The sequence below is a fragment of the Geotrypetes seraphini genome, chromosome 11 (genome assembly GCF_902459505.1).
Source record: "Geotrypetes seraphini chromosome 11, aGeoSer1.1, whole genome shotgun sequence".
Taxonomy (NCBI): Eukaryota; Metazoa; Chordata; class Amphibia; order Gymnophiona; family Dermophiidae; genus Geotrypetes; species Geotrypetes seraphini.
This window is the reverse complement of record NC_047094.1, coordinates 86,919,467-86,937,897: the sequence shown is the minus strand read 5'-3', so window position 1 is coordinate 86,937,897 and position 18,431 is coordinate 86,919,467. Positions and strand designations below refer to the sequence as shown.

Sequence of the window (18,431 nt, the reverse complement as noted above, 5' to 3'; positions counted from 1 at the left end):
TCCTCCCACCCTCACTCACCATTTGGAAGCTCTCTCCCTGCCCGTGTCCTCAGCAGGGAACACACCTCCCGCCCTCGCTCACCGCTGCTCCTCCTCTTCAAAGCAGCCTGCGATGGTGACCAGCTTTAGCGAACCTCGCAGGCCGATCTCCAACCTCAGTAGCATGTTCCCTCTGACGCACGGGATCCGAGTTGGAGAGCGGCCTGTGAGGTTTGCTAAAGCCGGCCACCACGATCGCAGGCTGCCAGGATGGAGGGAGGGTAAGTAGGGGATCAATACAGGGGGCCATGGAGAGATAGGGAAAGGGGGTACTTTGGGGGGAGGGGTGTGCTTGGGGCAAACAGCTTTGTTCTGGAGGGGGGGGAGGCAGAAGAGGGCCATGGAGAGACAGGGAGAGGGAAAGGGGGCTGCTTTTTGGGGAGGTGTGTGCTGGGGCAGACAGCTTTGCTCGGGAGGGGGGGGGGAAGACAGAAGGACACAGAAAGAAACACAGACAGACACATCTATTCTAGCACCCGTTAATGTAACGGGCTTAAAGACTAGTACAGTATATTTATCTACCTACGTACGACAGAAACAAAGCTTAATACAGTATTTAAAAGCAATGTCTGGTTGCATCAGGGCGAGGTAATGCTGAGTTTATCAAAGGCTGGGAAGCTGCTAAGGAGCCTGAAAATTAATCGACCGGGGTCTACAGCTGATGTTTTGTCTAGTAATAATAGATAAATACCCTCGTCCCAGTTCTGATTTTTTTTTTTTTGCTCTTGGTGTCTGTCCAGTTATTTTCTGATTCCTGACGGTGCCAACAGCAGTGTTGGGCCGTGCTAGGGGGGGGGTTGTAGAGTTTCCCGGGAGGTCCCCGTTTACGGACAGAAACTGTTGGCGTGCAGCAGAGTCCTGGGCGCCACCGTGAAAAGTTCGGCCCAAGTAGTGACGACACGCGAAGGTCAGAAATAGTGCTGGATGTAGACGAGGCTTATTTCACTGGGACTTGACCCGAGGCTCGGGCTGTTGGTCCCCTCCCCCGCCCAGATGAGGCAGCCGAGGTTTCCCTCCTCGCTAAGGATCAGGTTACGGGCTAAGTCCCGCCTTCCCGGCCGCATAAAAACCTCTCCTCCTGTAGCGGCTCCAAGCTGTCACCTGGCAGGTGTGGGACGGAGCCGCCACAGCGAAGCGTCGGGGATGGAGAGCGTCGGCAGCGGCGTGAAGAAGAAAGCGGCGGAGCGGCAGCACCGAGCCGAGGTTCTGCTGGCCGGGGAGCAGCTCAGGTACCGCCGCCTCGCCTTCGTCCGACCGGCCCGGCGGTCTCGTGCAGGGCAAGGGGTGGCGAATAGCTGGGTGGGCAGAGCCTCCACGGGGTTAGGAAGCCAACGCTTTTTTGGGGGGGAGGGGTTAGGAAGCCAACGCTTTTTTTTTTTGGGGGGGAAGGGAGGGATTAGGAAGCCAACGCTTTTTTTGGGGGGGAGGGATTAGGAAGCCAACGCTTTTTTTTTTTTGGGGGGGGGAGAGATTAGGAAGCCAACGCTTTTTTTTTTTGGGGGGGGAGGGATTAGGAAGCCAAAGCTTTGGGGGGGGGGGGGGAACGGCTCGGACCGCTTACTTCCTTTGGCCCGGATGTCTGGATGCGGGGGCTCGTCGTGCATCAGCTGGCCACTAATCCAACAGCTGGGCGCTTAGGCGAGAACATGGGCCTGTAGATGATGTCGAAGGGCAGCAGGTGTGTTGGCAAAGGCGGTCTAGAGACGCCGCGCGTGTTGCTTTTCATGCACATTCAGGCGTGTGGCTTTGGGGTTTTGGTTTTTTTAATAACAGCCACACACCTTATCCCCTTAGGTCTCGTTTTCTCTCTCTCCCTCTACTTCATATGCCTAAACCGTTTTCACCAATTCATTGTACAGAAGTCTCGTGACGTTTCCTCCGTGTCTCGAACCGGTGGGGCTGGTAGATGGGCCATGCAGAGATTCTGTTTTAGGTCTATGATGGTTCCTCCTTGGACAGCCCAGCTTTTATTTATTTATTTTTTTTTTTAGCTGCTGTTGTCGTTCTGAGTCCTTGAGCTTGAGGTTTTCTTTTTAGTTTCATTAGTTCTTTTTAGTTGAGCTTTGAAAAGCTCGTTACAGCACAGAATGAACACTTTCCTCTCTTCCTCCGTGCATAAACAAAGAAGTTTTCTGAAAATATTCTTTAACCTGTGACGTTCTCTCTACTGTCACCCCCCCCCCCCCTCTTGTTAACAAGCCTCTCTTGGGTGGTTGTTTCTGTGATTAAATAGTCCTCAGTTTGATATTGAGGATCATAGTATGTGGAAACTGACGTCACAGAGACTGGATTGTGAAGGAAATTAGGCAGACATGGTTGATGGTATTACAAGTGGACTTGGTTTTGGGTGAATGGCAGCACTAGAGGCTTGCACATCTTCACTGGGCTTACAGGCAGGCTCTGCATTTCCTTCCTCTAGGTACAAGCTGGAGCTTTTCTGTAAGTGTCACCCCACTAAGGCAGTGTTTAAATTGCTGATTTGCTCATGGCTTTAATAAGTGGCATGTCGCCTTGGTAATATAATAAATGTTGGCGGATAAAGACCTGCATGGTCCATCCAGTCTGCCCAAGATGGCTAGAGTTGTATCTGGCACTACTACTACTATTTATCACTTCTGTAGTGCTAAAAGGCATATCCAGCGCTGTACATTTTAATATTCAATAGATGGTCTCTGCTCAGAAGTGCTTGCAATCTAATTTGGACAGATGGGGTTCTCAGGTTTGGGGAGTATCTGGTAGAAGGAATGTTACAATGGGTATAGGTAACCATTAGTGGGTAGGCATTAAGAGCTGAAAACAGCTTCAAAGAAGTGGGTTTTTAGTTTGGATTTGAGTACTGCTAGAGATAGAGCATGATGTATTTACTTTGGCAGCCTGGTCCAGGCATACAATGCTGAAAGAAAGAAGGGACAGAGTCTGGAGTTGGTGGTGGAGGTAAAGGGAACGTATAAGAGGAACTAAGTTACCTGATGAATGGAGCATAGAGGGAGATAGTGAGGAGAGAGATTATGGGGCTAAAGAGTGAATGCACTCTACTTCTTCACAATTAAATACTGATATAACTAAGCTCTCTCTGATCCAGTTCTGGGATACAGACCATAGAAGTCTGCTCAACACTGGTCCCTACTTTCCAACTGTTATAATTGCTATAGTAGAAGCCCACTCCAACCTTGATTCTGATATGCCTTCCACATTTACAGGATTTAGACCAGGGGTGTCAAAGTCCCTCCTCAAGGGCTGCAATCCAGTCAGGTTTTCTTCAATGAATATGCATGAAATCTATTAGCATACAATGAAAGCAGTGCATGCAAATAGATCTCATGCATATTCATTGGGGAAATCCTGAAAACCCAACTGGATTGCAGCCCTTGAGGAGGGACAGTCGGGTTTTCAGGATTTCCTCAATGAATATGCATGAGATCTATTTGCATGCACTGCTTTCATTGTATGCTAATAAATTTCATGCATATTCATTGAGGAAAACCTGACTGGATTGCAGCCCTTGAGGAGGGACTTTGACACTCCTGATCTAGACCATAGAAATCTGCCCAGCATTGGTTTTAAGTACCAGCCTCTGAAGCTGCTCAAACCTATAGTCATTTAAGTTTTTGTTTTTGATTAGATTCATACTTTTCTTCAGAGATGCTCTGATTTATTCCAATGCATTCTTGAATTTGTATGCATTTTTGTCTTCAGCATACTCTGGGAGGCTATTCCAGGTATCTTATCATCCTTTCTGTGAAAAAGTATTTCCTGATGTTGCTCTTAAGTATCCCACCTTGTAACCTCGCTTCATGACCTCTAGTTTCTACTCTTCTCTCTCCTCGATCTCTGAAAAATATTACTTTGCAAATAAATATCTTAAGTATTTAAACATCTGAATAATGTCACCCCTCCCTTCCTCTAGGGCAGGGGTAGGCAATTCCGGTCCTCGAGAGCCGGAACCAAGTCAGGTTTTCAGGATCTCTACCATGAATATATATGAGATGGATTTGCATGCACTGCCTCCTTCAGATGCAAATCTATCTCATGCATATTTATTGTGGATATCCTGAAAACCTGACCTGGTTCTGGCTCTCGAGGACCAGAATTGCCTACCCCTGCTCTAGGGCAGTTCCCAACCCTGTCCTGGGGGATCACCAGGCCAGTTGGGTTTTTGGGATGGCACTAATGAATATGCATGAGAGAAATTTGCATATAATGGAGGTGACAAGGCATGCAAATCTGCCCCATACATATTCATTAGGGCTATCCCAAAAACCCAACTGGCCTGGTGATCCTCCAGGACAAGGTTGGGAACCACTGCTCTAGGGTATACATATTCAGGTCTTCAACTGTAGTGTGACCTCGGTGCTTTTGACCACTTGCAGGTGGCTCTCTTTTACCTCATTTTAATGACACTTATGTCTGGTTCCATAAGAAGCACTGACCTCTTTCTGTTTCTAGAATGACCCTTGCAAAGTTACTCTAAGGATGTCCCAGGCTTAGAGATTAAACTGAACAGTAAACTTGTCAGATAATGGAAATACTCAATAAGTAATGTAAGATATTAGAAAATTCTGTGGCTAAAAACCTGAAATGACTTTCCATTATAATCATTCTAATTCCCTTACTTGCTTCACTAGCATAACCTCTTATTCTCCCCCCCCCCCCCAAAAAAAAAAGGGAATGTGAAAAATTACGTGTCTTTCCTATGTGGTACAAACAGCACCTTCTAGAGCTCCTCCCCCTTTTTTCAAATTTGGCCTCTTAAGGCGTGAGTTAAACCCCAAATCCTTTTCCTTTTTGTGTAGGTCTAATAGCACTCACAGCTTGCTTTACTCCTTCCCATGTGTCATCAAGGTGTCGCTGGGTAGTAGGTCCCTCTTTTTATTCCCCTTAAAGACATCCTCTGATAGAATAGGATGCATTCCATTCAGAGGCAAGTCACTACTACTCTTCTCTCATGCTGTTTCAGGGGATCCATATAGATGTACCCCATCTATACACCTGAGTGCACACTAATTGGGAAGTATATAGACATGGTATGCAGTCACATACATTTAAAGCATGTCTGCAGCATGGATAAGAAATGAGTCTAAGAATCTGAAATGTGCACAGTACTGATAGCCAGGAGAAACAGCGAGGGCTAAGATTTGGGAATTCTTGTTTTTTCTTTCTGAGAATGTTTTGCAATGTGGTGAAAGTAAGAATGAGCTGGAATTCTGACATGGTGATTACGCTTATCTACAGTTGTCACCTCTGGAGATCCAGTGGGTATTGAACTTTCTTTTAGAGTTGACTATTTTTCCTTCTTTCAAAGTGAAGAAACAGGCTGCGACTAAGTCCCGAAAGGTTTGACTTTAAAGAAGGTCACAGAATGCAGACAAGGAGTCTGTGTCCTTGCAGACACAGATTTCTTTATGTAGGAGCTGCAGCCAAAATAAACCCAGCTCAAGGCAGTCCTGATGAGTGCCAGCACAAAGCCACTTTTCAGGGTTTCCTGCTCACAGGCATGCATGTGAATAAAGGAGGGGATGTCTCTGTTCTACTAAAATAATTTAAACCCTTTTTAATCTCTCAGCCTAAGGCCATACAGTGTGTACATTCCTTCTTATAGGTAGATTTCAGTGACCATGTGGCCATTAATAAAGTTTGTTTTGCCATTAATATGAGTACTTTAATACATTTCATGTACATAAAACAAATCCCTACTCTAAGGAGTTGACAGTCCAAGAGAATACTTGAAGGCAATGGGAAGAATGTGAACCCTTGTTTTTGGTTCCCTGCTCATAGTAACATAGTAGATGACGGCAGATAAAGACCCGAATGGTCCATCCAGTCTGCCCAACCTGATTCAATTTAAATTTTTTTTTTTTTTCTTCTTAGCTATTTCTGGGCGAGAATCCAAAGCTTTACCCGGTACTGTGCTTGGGATCCAACTGCCGAAATCTCTGTTAAGACTTACTCCAGCCCATCTACACCCTCCCAGCCATTGAAGCCCTCCCCTGCCCATCCTCCTCCAAACGGCCATACATAGACGCAGACCGTACAAGTCTGCCCAGTAACTGGCCTAGTTCAATCTTTAATATTTTCTGATTCTAAATCTTCTGTGTTCATCCCACGCATCTCCACCACCTCTCTCGGGAGCGCATTCCAGGCATCCACCACCCTCTCCGTAAAGTAGAATTTCCTAACATTGCCCTTGAATCTACCACCCCTCAACCTCAAATTATGTCCTCTGGTTTTACCATTTTCCTTTCTCTGGAAAAGATTTTGTTCTACGTTAATACCCTTTAAGTATTTGAACGTCTGAATCATATCTCCCCTGTCTCTCCTTTCCTCTAGGGTATACATATTCAGGGCTTCCAGTCTCTCCTCATACGTCTTCTGGCGCAAGCCTCCTATCATTTTCGTCGCCCTCCTCTGGACCGCCTCAAGTCTTCTTACGTCTTTCGCCAGATACGGTCTCCAAAACTGAACACAATACTCCAAGTGGGGCCTCACCAATGACCTGTACAGGGGCATCAACACCTTCTTCCTTCTACTGACTACGCCTCTCTTTATACAGCCCAGAATCCTTCTGGCAGCAGCCACTGCCTTGTCACACTGTTTTTTTCGCCTTTAGATCTTCGGACACTATTACCCCAAGGTCCCTCTCCCCGTCCGTGCATATCAGCTTCTCTCCTCCCAGCATATACGGTTCCTTCCTATTATTAATCCCCAAATGCATTACTCTGCATTTCTTTGCATTGAATTTTAGTTGCCAGGCATTAGACCATTCCTCTAACTTTTGCAGATCCTTTTTCATATTTTCCACTCCCTCTTCAGTGTCTACTCTGTTACAAATCTTGGTATCATCTGCAAAAAGGCACACTTTTCCTTCTAACCCTTCAGCAATATCACTTACATACATATTGAACAGGATTGGCCCCAGCACCGAACCCTGAGGGACTCCACTAGTCACCTTTCCTTCCTTCGAGCGACTTCCATTAACCACCACCCTCTGGCGTCTGTCCGACAGCCAGTTTCTGACCCAGTTCACCACTTTGGGTCCTAACTTCAGCCCTTCAAGTTTGTTCAACAGCCTCCTATGAGGAACTGTATCAAAGGCTTTGCTGAAATCCAAGTAAACTACATCTAGCATATGTCCTCGATCCAGCTCTCTGGTCACCCAATCAAAAAATTCAATCAGGTTCGTTTGGCACGATTTACCTTTTGTAAAGCCATGTTGCCTCGGATCCTGTAACCCACTAGACTCAAGGAAATACACTATCCTTTCTTTCAGCAACACTTCCATTATTTTTCCAACAACTGAAGTGAGGCTCTGTAGTTTCCCGCTTCATCCCTGTGACCACCTTTATGAATAGGGACCACATCCGCTCTCCTCCAATCCCCAGGAATCACTCCCGTCTCCAGAGATTTGTTGAACAAGTCTTTAATAGGACTCGCCAGAACCTCTCTGAGCTCCCTTAGTATCCTGGGATGGATCCCGTCTGGTCCCATCGCTTTGTCCACCTTCAGTTTTTCAAGTTGCTCATAAACACCCTCCTCCGTGAACGGCGCAGAATCTACTCCATTTTCTCGTGTAACTTTGCCAGACAATCTCGGTCCTTCTCCAGGATTTTCTTCTGTGAACACAGAACAGAAGTATTTGTTTAGCACATTTGCTTTCTCCTCATCACTCTCCACATATTTGTTCCCAGCATCTTTTAGCCTAGCAATTCCATTTTTTATCTTCCTCCTTTCACTAATATATCTGAAAAAATTTTTATCTCCCTTTTTTACATTTTTAGCCATTTGTTCTTCCGCCTGTGCCTTCGCCAAACGTATCTCTCTCTTGGCTTCTTTCAGTTTCACCCTGTAGTCCTTTCTGCTCTCCTCTTCTTGGGTTTTTTATATTTCATGAACGCCAACTCTTTCGCCTTTATTTTCTCAGCTACTAGGTTGGAGAACCATATTGAGTTCAAAAAACTTTTATTGAATTTTACAGGTTACATAAAAAAGATAACCAGAAGTAACAGAATTCAAAGTGTACATCACCAATAGGAGAAAGCATGTACTGAAACATCATATATATGCATAGAAATAGAAATATTGATAAGTAGATTAAGCAGTTCAATAATACAATGAAATGAAAAGCAAAAGGTTAAGCATTACAGAATTGAAGAAGAGGTTTCCAGACAGCAAGAAATCTATCCATCGTGTTAGATTTTTCAGCAAATATTCTTTCATACTTGCCCGTGAGGCACAGAGCATTCCACCACATATGGAAGTCCACCCTAGTGAGGTCCTTCCAGCAGAATAAAACTGTCTGAATCGCTAAAGTCATCATTATAGTGAACAACCTGGATTCATCATTATCCATGGGTTCTAAAAGAGCTTGAGACATTACAATGATGATGGGATAGGACAAAGTATCAGATAGTTCCAGAATGTCACAAGTGACTGCCCATACTTTACTCCAATAGACCTGTACATGTGGACAAGAAAAGAGTAAATGTTCTAATGAACCAGTCGCTTGAGAGCAGGACCAACATAAGGAAGACATAGTAGGATTGATTCTATTAGACAGCACAGGGGTCCACACTGCTCGGTGAAGGAGAAAGAAAATAGATTGCAAGAGTGAGGCCGATCTAACAGCTTTGAAGAAAGTCAACCAAAGTGCAGACCAGTCAATAGCATCAGAGGGTAGGTTGAGGTCTCTGCACCATTTCACTTCAGATTCTAGCGGGCTCGAAAAATGAGCACGCTGGAGCAATTTGTACCACATAGAAGCTTTGGAGAATCTCCTGGGAATGGTGCGAAGTAGTATGTGTAGACCAGGCTCTTCTAATCACATTTGAGTTTTGGGCAAAGAATGTGTAATGCAATGACGTAACTGGAGCCAGCTAAAGTATTGAGAGCCAGCAACACCCCAGGTTTCCGAGAATTCTGAGAAGGACATCCAGTCTTCCGCTTTCATCAAATCACGAACCAGCCAGATACCCCGGTTTTGCCAGTCCCGCCATGACACACAGGAGTCTGAGATTTTAAATAAGTTATTGTTCCATAATGGGACCAAAGATGAATCTTTCCAGCTGGATGTGAAGGTGGAGTCAATATTGTCAACCGCAGTCTTATAGGCTAAGAGAATGTTGTCCCGCTTGTCAGATTTAGACAGAACAATGCCAGCCATATATTTCAACTGTCGTTCTCCATATAATGCACATTCAAGTGGGAACCAGGCAGGAGTATCATAAGTATTAGAGAGGTGGTATCCTAAGACCCACTGGCGCATGATGGTAGTGTACAAAACAGGGGAAATTCACACCACCTGAACTGCGAGGTGCCTTCAACTTAGCCAAAGCTATGCGGGGTTGTTTGTTTTTCCATAAAAACTTCACAAGGATAGAGTCCACTGATTTGTAAAAAGAAGCTGGTAAGTGAAAAGGAAGCATGGATAAGATGTAATTAATCTTGGGGGCGATCATCATCTTAATGGTTTCAATCCTACCCCACCAAGATAGGGTCAGCGGGGACCATTTGGCGATTGATGTCTTGACAATATCCAGCATATGATCTACATTCAGGTGCATGGTTTCTTCAATTGTAGGACCAAACAAGACTCCCAAATATTTCATGGAGCTGGCCGTCCACTTCACACCATGTACCATTATATCTGATTCCGCTGCCGGGCAGTTTAAAGGCATCACCTCTGTCTTGCTCATATTTAACTTGTAACCAGAAACTTCTGCATATGCCGCAATGTCAGTGAGCAGGTGAGTGAAAGAGGGAGGCGTGATGTATAATAGGATATCATCGGCATACGCCGAAATCTTGATCTCCTGAGGTTGTTCTCCAAATGTGAATCCAGATATATGCGGATTAGCACTGATGCGCAGTATCAGGGGCTCTAACGCAAGGTTAAAAAGTAGTGGTGATAGAGGGCAACCTTGCCTGGTGCCTCTAGTAGGGTGAAAGGCTGATGACAACGAACCATTGATGTATGTTCTAGTGGTGGGCATAGAGTAGAGTACCTTGATTTTGTTGATAAAAGCTTCATCGAAGCCAAACCAGCGTAAAGTATGGAAAAGGAATGGCCACTCAATCCGGTCAAACGCTTTCTCAGCATCGAGCCCGACCGCTAATAGTTCATGCTTCTGACTGTGCACTTGAGCGATGACGTGAGAGAAAATCCGAGTATTGTCATTAGAAAAACGTCCATTAATGAAGCCACTTTGGACGGGGGAAATGAGTTTGGTGATGACAGCTTGTAGTCGTGAGGATATCAACTTGGCATAAATTTTTGCGTCCACATTTATTAAAGATAGCAGTCTATAGTTAGTGAGACATCGTGGATCCTTGCCAGATTTAGGTAGTACTATGATGTGAGCTTCGGTGAAAGAGCCAATAACCTCGCCAGAAGAAATTAGGTGTTCAATAAACGGTAAGTAAAAAGGGATCAGTACATCCTGAAACTCCTTGTAGAACTCTACCATCAATCCATCTGGACCCGGAGCTTTCTTAAGGTTCATAGAATGAATCACCAATGAGATTTCCTCAGAAGTTATTGGATCATTTAGTCGTAGGTTATCATTCTCGTCCAAACAGGGATGTGGGATGTCGTCCAGAAACTCTTGAACCCGATGTGGGGATTGCAATTCAGAAGTATATAATGATTTATAGTAAGCCATGAAAGCTTGTGAGATGTCAGAGGTCTCATTAATTTCTGTACCAGAATCCAATTTGATACAAGTGATAAGTGCTTTTTCTTCTCGTTTTTTAAGGAGATTGGCCAGCAGGTGCCCACATTTGTTATTCTCAGCGAAATAGGATGCTGATTGTAGAAAAATCGCATGGGAGGCTTTGGTGCTTAAGATTGAGTTATAGTGAAAGCGGGCCTTATTCAGACGTAATAACAGTTGGACATCACAAGGCGTTTGTTGATGTTGTGCTTCCAGGACTCTAATTTCATTTTCGATACGAGTGCGGTCTGATTTCAATTGTTTGTGTTTAGCAGCTGTATGGTTGATTATAACACCCCTGATAAAAGCTTTAAAAGCATCCCAGCAGCATGTCCATGATGTCTGATCTGGCGAATTGAATTGGAAGTATTCTTGGATCTTAGATCTTATTAAGTCACAAAACTGCGTATCCAGTAAGAGAGCATTGTTAAAACGCCATTGCCTCGTGCTCCGAGCAGCAGCTGAGCCTTTAATCTGAATAGTAACTGCAGCGTGATCAGAGACAGTTATTGGTAGAATATCAGCATCCATAACTGAAGAACTCAATGATTCACTTATAAGAAAGAAATCAATGCGTGAATACGATGAATGAGGGGGAGAGTAGAAAGTAAAAGCCTCCGTATCAGCATGTTTGTGTCTCCAGATATCTTGTAGGTTGACATTTTTAATAAGATCTTGTAATGCATACCAAGATTTGGTTTTTTTATATGTGCATTTAGATTTTCTATCTTTGGTAGGGCTTAAGACCATATTAAAGTCGCCCGCTACAATCAATTTTGCAGTAGTGTCCTCCAACAGTGATTCGGTAATGGCATGAAAGAATTCAGGTCGATCCACATTCGGACCATACAAATTAAATAAACAGAATTTCTCCCCAGCATAATCAATCAGGACTTTTACCCACCGGCCATTAAGGTCATTAGCAGAGGAGATGACAGCAATATTGCTATTTTTCCTGATGAGAGTGAGTACTCTGCCTTTCCTGTCTATGGCAGGGGAATAGTATGGGGGTAAAGCCCATGGTAAGTGAACTTTAGCAGATGTATTGCTGTCCAAATGAGATTCCTGTAACATAATGATGTCAGGGTTATGGTTATCTAGATAAGCTAGAATCTTCTTCAATTTGACTTTGTTATTGAGACCTTTTGTATTCATTGAAATGAGTTTAAGAGACATTATAATAGAAGAAAAGAATGTTCAGGAGCGTGAGTGAGTGAATAGTACAAAAGTGTGTCAACTGCAGGGACATAGAAAGACATATCAAAAAATAAGTCAGTACAAGCTGAATAAGACTGGGTTTAAGAAAAACAAGTGGTGCACACCATTAATTAACTGAAGTGGAAAAAAAACCACTTTTAAACCATAACAGTGTGAGTGCGGCTGAGGTAGCCAGAAGGCAGGGAAGAACCCGAGCCCCCCTCATCATGTAGAATTCCATAAACAGACATAACTAAGTTTAAAAGCAAAGCGAAAACACAGCCAAAGTGCAAATAGATCAACACAGACATAGTAAAGCCAAGCTAGTCAAATAAAAGCAAACATAACTGAGCATCTACTATATAGAAAAGTACATATTTTTCCTGAGGTGCCTGAGACCAAGATGTTCACCGCTCTTGTATTCAAACCTGATTGATTGGAGTTGGTGCATGTTGTTCAATAAAGGTTGCCAGCTCTTCCGGGTTGAGAAAGTCTTTGGTGGAATTATTTAGGGTCACCCTCAGGATATAGTAAGCCAAATCTTGCATTCAAAGCTTTCAGCTGCGGCCTGTAGGAGAGAAGTTGTTTGTGACGACGGGCTGTAGATTTGCTCAGATCTGGAACAAACAAAATGGTGGAGCCCTCATGCTTGATCGGGGCTCTTAGCTTAGCCCGCTGCATGATTTCCAGGACATGTTGATATCTGAGTATCTTTAATACCACAGGTCTGGGCCGCCGGTCACCAGCCACGAGGGAGGAAGGGACTCTGTGTGCCCTCTCTACCTCAAATTCCCTTTGAAAGGTAAGATCCAGGAGTTGAGGGATCAGTGATTCAAGGTGCTTGATGAGCTCGCTATCACGGCCATTCTCCGGGAGCCCTAAGATGCGTATGTTACAACGTCGGGACCGATCATTACTATCCTCCAGGTCCCGTTCCAAAATGGCAATACGATCTGACCTTTTCCGGAGCTCAGACACATGCATCGTGGTCGCCTCCATTTTAGTTTCCAGCGTGCACACTCTAGTCTGCAGTTGAGCAAAGTCTGCTGACATGCTTGTGATTTTGTCATTTATTTCCTCTGTGCATGCTTTGGTTTCAGTGGCCAGTTCTTTGAGTTCTCTTAGCTCAGCGAGAATCTCGCGATTAGTGTCCCCGGAAGAGGCAGGTAGCGGCGCTTTTGAGGGGGAGAGTGGCTCAGGTTTGTGCCTCTTGTTTACTTTTTTGTCCGACGGCGCGGCGGAGGAGCGAATATAAAAAAAAGAAATGAAAGAAAAGAATAGTAGAGCCCTACCGGCGGCTGTGCTCACGCTCCGCGTGAAGTTAGACGTCGATTCAGTTATGCTGATCCACACACATGGAGGGAGATTGCGGGAGCTCGAAGTTCAAGCCGCCATTCCGCTCGGGCTCCAGCCACGCCCCTGGAGAACCATATTGGCTTCCTTTTTCTCTTGTTTTTATTGATTTTCTTCACATAAAGGTCCGTAGCCATTTTTATCGCTCCTTTCAGCTTAGACCACTGTCTTTCCACTTCTCTTATGTCCTCCCATCCTAACAGCTCTTTCTTCAGGTACTTTCCCATTGCATTAAAGTCCGTACGTTTGAAATCTAAGACTCATTATTTTGAAACTGTTTATTAAGGAAAAACTACAATTATCAACCCCCACAAAAATAAACAAGTCACATGCATGATTCCATTCACTGTTGTGACATGTGACTTTTTTTTCTATATTGCAAATGAAGGCATCTCTCCTGCCCCCCTCCCCCCCCCGAACTATCATTTCTTTTTTTTCAAGTAGAATGGGTAAATCAATCCTGCTGCTAGCTTTTCTTTCCAAGTTGAAAATGTGTAAATAGCCTTTTATAGGCAAATAAGCACTTTGGGACCATTTGAGACTCTGTGGCCCTGTCATCTGTTCAGGAGGCAGCAGACCTAGACTTGCTGCCACTTCATAAAGTGACTGCCTTCATTCAGTATATTGGTGCTGATTATAATAGTTCTATCCTTCGCAAAGAGATATGCGTAACAGACTAGTGTCTAAAGGGGTGACATGTGGTATTTCTGGGGTTCAAATGACATGTGCTGGCAATCTGTTCCAGGCTCCGACTTCATGATGGGAAGCTCATCAAGGATCGGCGTTACCATCTTCGCACATACCCAAACTGCTTTGTGGCTAAAGAACTGACGGACTGGCTGGTGGAACATAAGGAGGCGCCAGACCGGGAGACTGGTATCCGCCTGATGCAGAAGTTGATGCACCACAACATCATCCATCATGGTGAGTGCATACATATATCTGTGTGCCTGTGAAAGGCTGGCTGCATGCTGGAATTTGCCAAAAGGGGAGGGGGGTCTACTTAAGTTGGTGGGTGGGAAAGGGAAGTGACCTCTAGATTAGAGAATGACACGGTGACGGTTTACCCGCGGCCACCGCATTTAAGCCGCGGGTCACCGCCGAAAACGGGGAAGAAAACTAGCAGTCGCTGCGGTGACGGGGACAAGGCCATTCACCGACCGCGGAAACGGTGAACAGGTTTGTCCCCGCGGGCCAATGTACCCCCTTCTAGGAACCGCTATTTCACCGTGCTCCTCATTTGTCAGATCAACCCTTCCTGCCAATCGCAGCAGAAGGGTACCCAACCCCTCCTGCCGGTCCTCCCAATGGCCTCCCCTAAGATCGCCGGCAGGAGGGTACCCAACCCCTCCTGCTGGACCCCCCCAACGAACCCTCCCACCCCGGAACCCCCTTAGTCTTACTTTCCAAGTTGGACCGGACAGCTCCTCGCTCGTCTGGCCAGCAGGCCTGCCTCCGTCCAAATGAGGCGGGCCCGCCCCTCCCCTCCCCTGCCTCCCAATGGCCTCCCCTAAGATCGCCGGCAGGAGGGTACCCAACCCCTCCTGCTGGACCCTCCCCCAACGAACCTTCCCACCCCGGAACCCCCTTAGTCTTACTTTCCAAGTTGGACCGGACAGCTCCTCGCTCGTCTGGCCAGCAGGCCTGCCTCCGTCCAAATGAGGCGGGCCCGTCCCTCCCCTCCCCTGCCTAACCCACAGGATCCTAGGGCCTGATTGGCCCAAGCACCTAAGGCCCCTCCTATAGCGGGAGTGGCTTTAGGTGCCTAGACCAATCAGTCCCTAGGATCCTGTGGGTTGGGCAGGGTAGGGGCGGGCCCGCCTCATTTGGACGGAGGCAAGCCTGCTGGCCATACGTGTGAGGAGCCGTCCGGTCCAACTTGGAAAGTAAGACTAAGGGGGTTCCGGGGTGGGAGGGTTCGTTGGGGGGGGGTCCAGCAGGAGGGGTTGGGTACCCTCCTGCCGGCGATCTTAGGGGAGGCCATTGGGAGGACCGGCAGGAGGGGTTGGGTACCCTTCTGCTGCAATTGTCGGGAGGGCCGTTGGGGGGGTCTACAGGAGGGGTTGGGTGCCCTCCTGCCGTGATCGCTGGGGGGAGGGGAGACTTGCAGCCGTAGCCGCGGTCACTATGCTAATCATGGCAGGGAGATCTTTGCTGCGATTAGGTACAGCGGCCGCGTCTAATTACCATATAGGCTAACATTGTAAGCATTTAAATTACATGTCGTGTTTGTTTTTACATTGCTATCCCCAGGGGTGGTGGAAGATTAGTGATTGAAAAACTGTATGAAAAATAACTATTTTAAATTTAGATATCAAAATGTGTCAGTTTTGAGAATTTATATTAATTAATTTTTTCTCTGCGTGTTTTGTTTTTGTATAGTTATTAACTAATATTTAACTAAGTTTTAAAGTTTTAAAGAATGTTTCCTTTATACGTAAATAAAGAAAAGTGAATGGGATTGCAGTGGCGGTGACGGGGCGGTGAATGGGGTGGCAGTGGCGGTGACGGGGCGGTGAAGAGGATGGTGAGACGGGGACGGGGCGGTGACGGGGATGGTGAGACGGGGACGGGGCGGTGACGGGGACCAATTTTTTCACCGTGTCATTCTCTACTCTAGATACCCTGGTGGAGACAGTGAACATCATTAGAAGCTGTAAAAGCTTCATTCCTGTTCCACACCTGTCATTTCTTTTTCTTCTGTGGATATTGGCCTAGTAAAGAGTTCTAGTCCATGCTGAGCAATATTTTGGGCTATACCACATAGTGATACCAAAGACACAAACTGGGGAAATCTTGGTAGAGTAGTGCTCACTCTGTATATCTAGGGATGTGCAGACACAAACCAGTAATGGCTGCCCCTCCCTCAAAAAAACAACCTCCTTCCTCTCTTACCCCCCTTCCCCAATCCCAGCCCCAGCAGAAGTAATGCTATCTTGTGGCTCCTGTTCAGTGCCATGCCAGGTTTATAATGGTACATTTGAACATTCCTTTTTGGCAACTTGACCTCTAGTGATAGTACTGCAAGGTTACTGCTTGGGGTCGAGGACACCATTATAAACCTGGCACAGCAATGAGCAGGAGTGACTTGAGGATCACTGCTGTTTCCATGGGCACTAGGGACTTGGGGTGTGAGCTGATGCTAAACTAAACTAAGCCTTAGGTTTATATACCGCATCTTCTCCACTGAAGTGGAGCTCGACACGGTTTACAAAGTTTAAAAAATATGGGAAGAGAGAGTTCACAAAGCATAAAAAGAGGGGATATAATCGGGAGAAGAGATTATTATATGCTAGAGAAAAGCCAGGTTTTCAGTTGTTTTTGGAATAGTTGGAGGGAGCCCAGATTCCGCAGCGGGACAGTGAGGTCGTTCCAAAGGCCGGTGATTTTAGAGAGGAGGGATCTACCCAGTTTACCTGCGGGGAGGATGCCGTGTAGAGAGGGGAAGGATAGTTTGTCTGTGGGCAGATCTGGTGGTAGTTGGTGTCGGGGCGAGGAAGGATAGAGGGATTAGGGGCGGAAGGATGCCGTGAATGATCTTGAAAGCCAGGCAGGAGCATTTGAAATGAATTCTGGAAAGTACTGGGAGCCAGTGAAGATTGGTAAGTAGAGGGGAGACGTGGTCTTATTTGCGTTTAGCAAAAATCAGCTTAGCCGCAGTGTTCTGGATAAGCTGGAGTCTGCGAAGACTTTTTTTCATTAGGCCTAAGTAGATGGCGTTACAATAATCGAGTTTGGATAGGATGATGGATTGTACAAGGACAGTGAAATGCTTTTGGTGAAAATAGGATCTAACTTTCCTCAGCATGTGGAGGCTGAAAAAACAAGATTTTGCCAGGGAATTCAGGTGATTGTTGAGGGAAAGGGAGGAGTCGATAGTGATGCCAAGGATCTTGCTTGAGAACTCAAGGTGTAGAGCAGGGCCTGTGGGTAGGGTGAAGAGGGCGGGCAGGTGAGCTAATTTTGGGCCGAGCCAGAGTAATTTTGTGTTTGATTCATTTAATTTCATCTGTACTGAGAGGGACCAGGCGTGAAGTCTCATTATGCATGATGTGATGTTCTCTTGGAGGTTTGTAAGGTTTGGATCTGTTTCGATGAGGATATCGTCTGCATATGTGTAAATTGTTTCAAGGGGAGATAGTTTAAGGAGCTTCAGGGAGGTCATATACATGTTGAAGAGAATAGGGGATAGGGGAGAGCCCTGTGAAACACCACAGGATGGTGTCCATGAAGCGGATTTGGAGCCGTTTGTGTTGACAATGTAGGAACGATCGCGAAGGAAGTTTGAGAACCACTTTAGGACAGAAGAGTCTATCCCAATCTAGGAAAGTTGGTAGATTAGTATGTCGTGATGCACGACGTCGAAAGCCACGGAGAGATCAAACTGTAGGAGAACAGCAAATTTGTTTCGGGCGTGTAGTTGTTGCACCTTTGAGATTAGGGAAACTAGGAGGGACTCGGTGCTGAAATTGGGCCTAAATCCGTATTGGTAGTGTTGGAGAATGGAGAATCTCTCTAGGTAAGAGGAGAGCTGAGTGGCGACTAAGGTCTAGAAGTTTTGTTAAGAGGGATGTTTGCTATGGGGCGATAGTTCGATGGTGAGGAAGGGTCAAGATCGGGTTTTTTTTCAGAAGAGGGGATAAGGCAATGTGTCCCATTTCAGTGGAGAACAGGCCCGATAGTAAGACTTTGTTTATGAGGTTAGTAAGGGAAGAGATGGCCTGTGTAGGGATTTTTTTCGTAAAGGTAGGATTGGAAGGGATCTAGGATGCACTTGCAGGATTTAAGTTTGAGGCAAAGTTTAGAGATCTGGGTCTCGGATACAAGTTCGAATGTAGTCCATGATCTGTCGGAAGGGATAGCGTCGGAGTCTTTCGGGGGGAGAGAGTTGTAGGAAATAGCTGAGGGAAACGAGCTCTTTATGGTAGTGATCTCGTTGAAAAATTTGGCTAGGTCATTTGGAGAGGGGAGGGGGCGGAGTCATTTTTAGAAGTTAGGTTCCGCCAGATGTGGAACGGTGTACTGTTTTGGTTTTAGCTTTTTTTAGTACGGAGTTGTAGGATTTGATGTTTTCTCTCCAGGATTGCTTATCTAGGGGGGATTTTGATTTTTTCCATCTCCGTTCCAGGGCCCGAC

General features: G+C 45.8%; 1 protein-coding gene across 2 annotated transcripts in view; it reads left to right on the top strand.

Moving 5' to 3' along the window:
* Window positions 1–1,113: 1,113 nt before the first annotated feature.
* Window positions 1,114–18,431, top strand: part of LOC117368826 (DEP domain-containing mTOR-interacting protein-like) — a 57,923-nt gene continuing 40,605 nt past the window's right edge. For both annotated transcript variants that reach the window (XM_033962561.1, XM_033962560.1), the window contains exons 1-2: window positions 1,114–1,268; window positions 14,041–14,219. In XM_033962561.1, coding sequence (XP_033818452.1) covers window positions 1,183–1,268; window positions 14,041–14,219 — 265 coding nt within the window. In that variant the 5' untranslated portion in view covers window positions 1,114–1,182. The remainder of the gene's footprint in view (window positions 1,269–14,040; window positions 14,220–18,431) is intronic.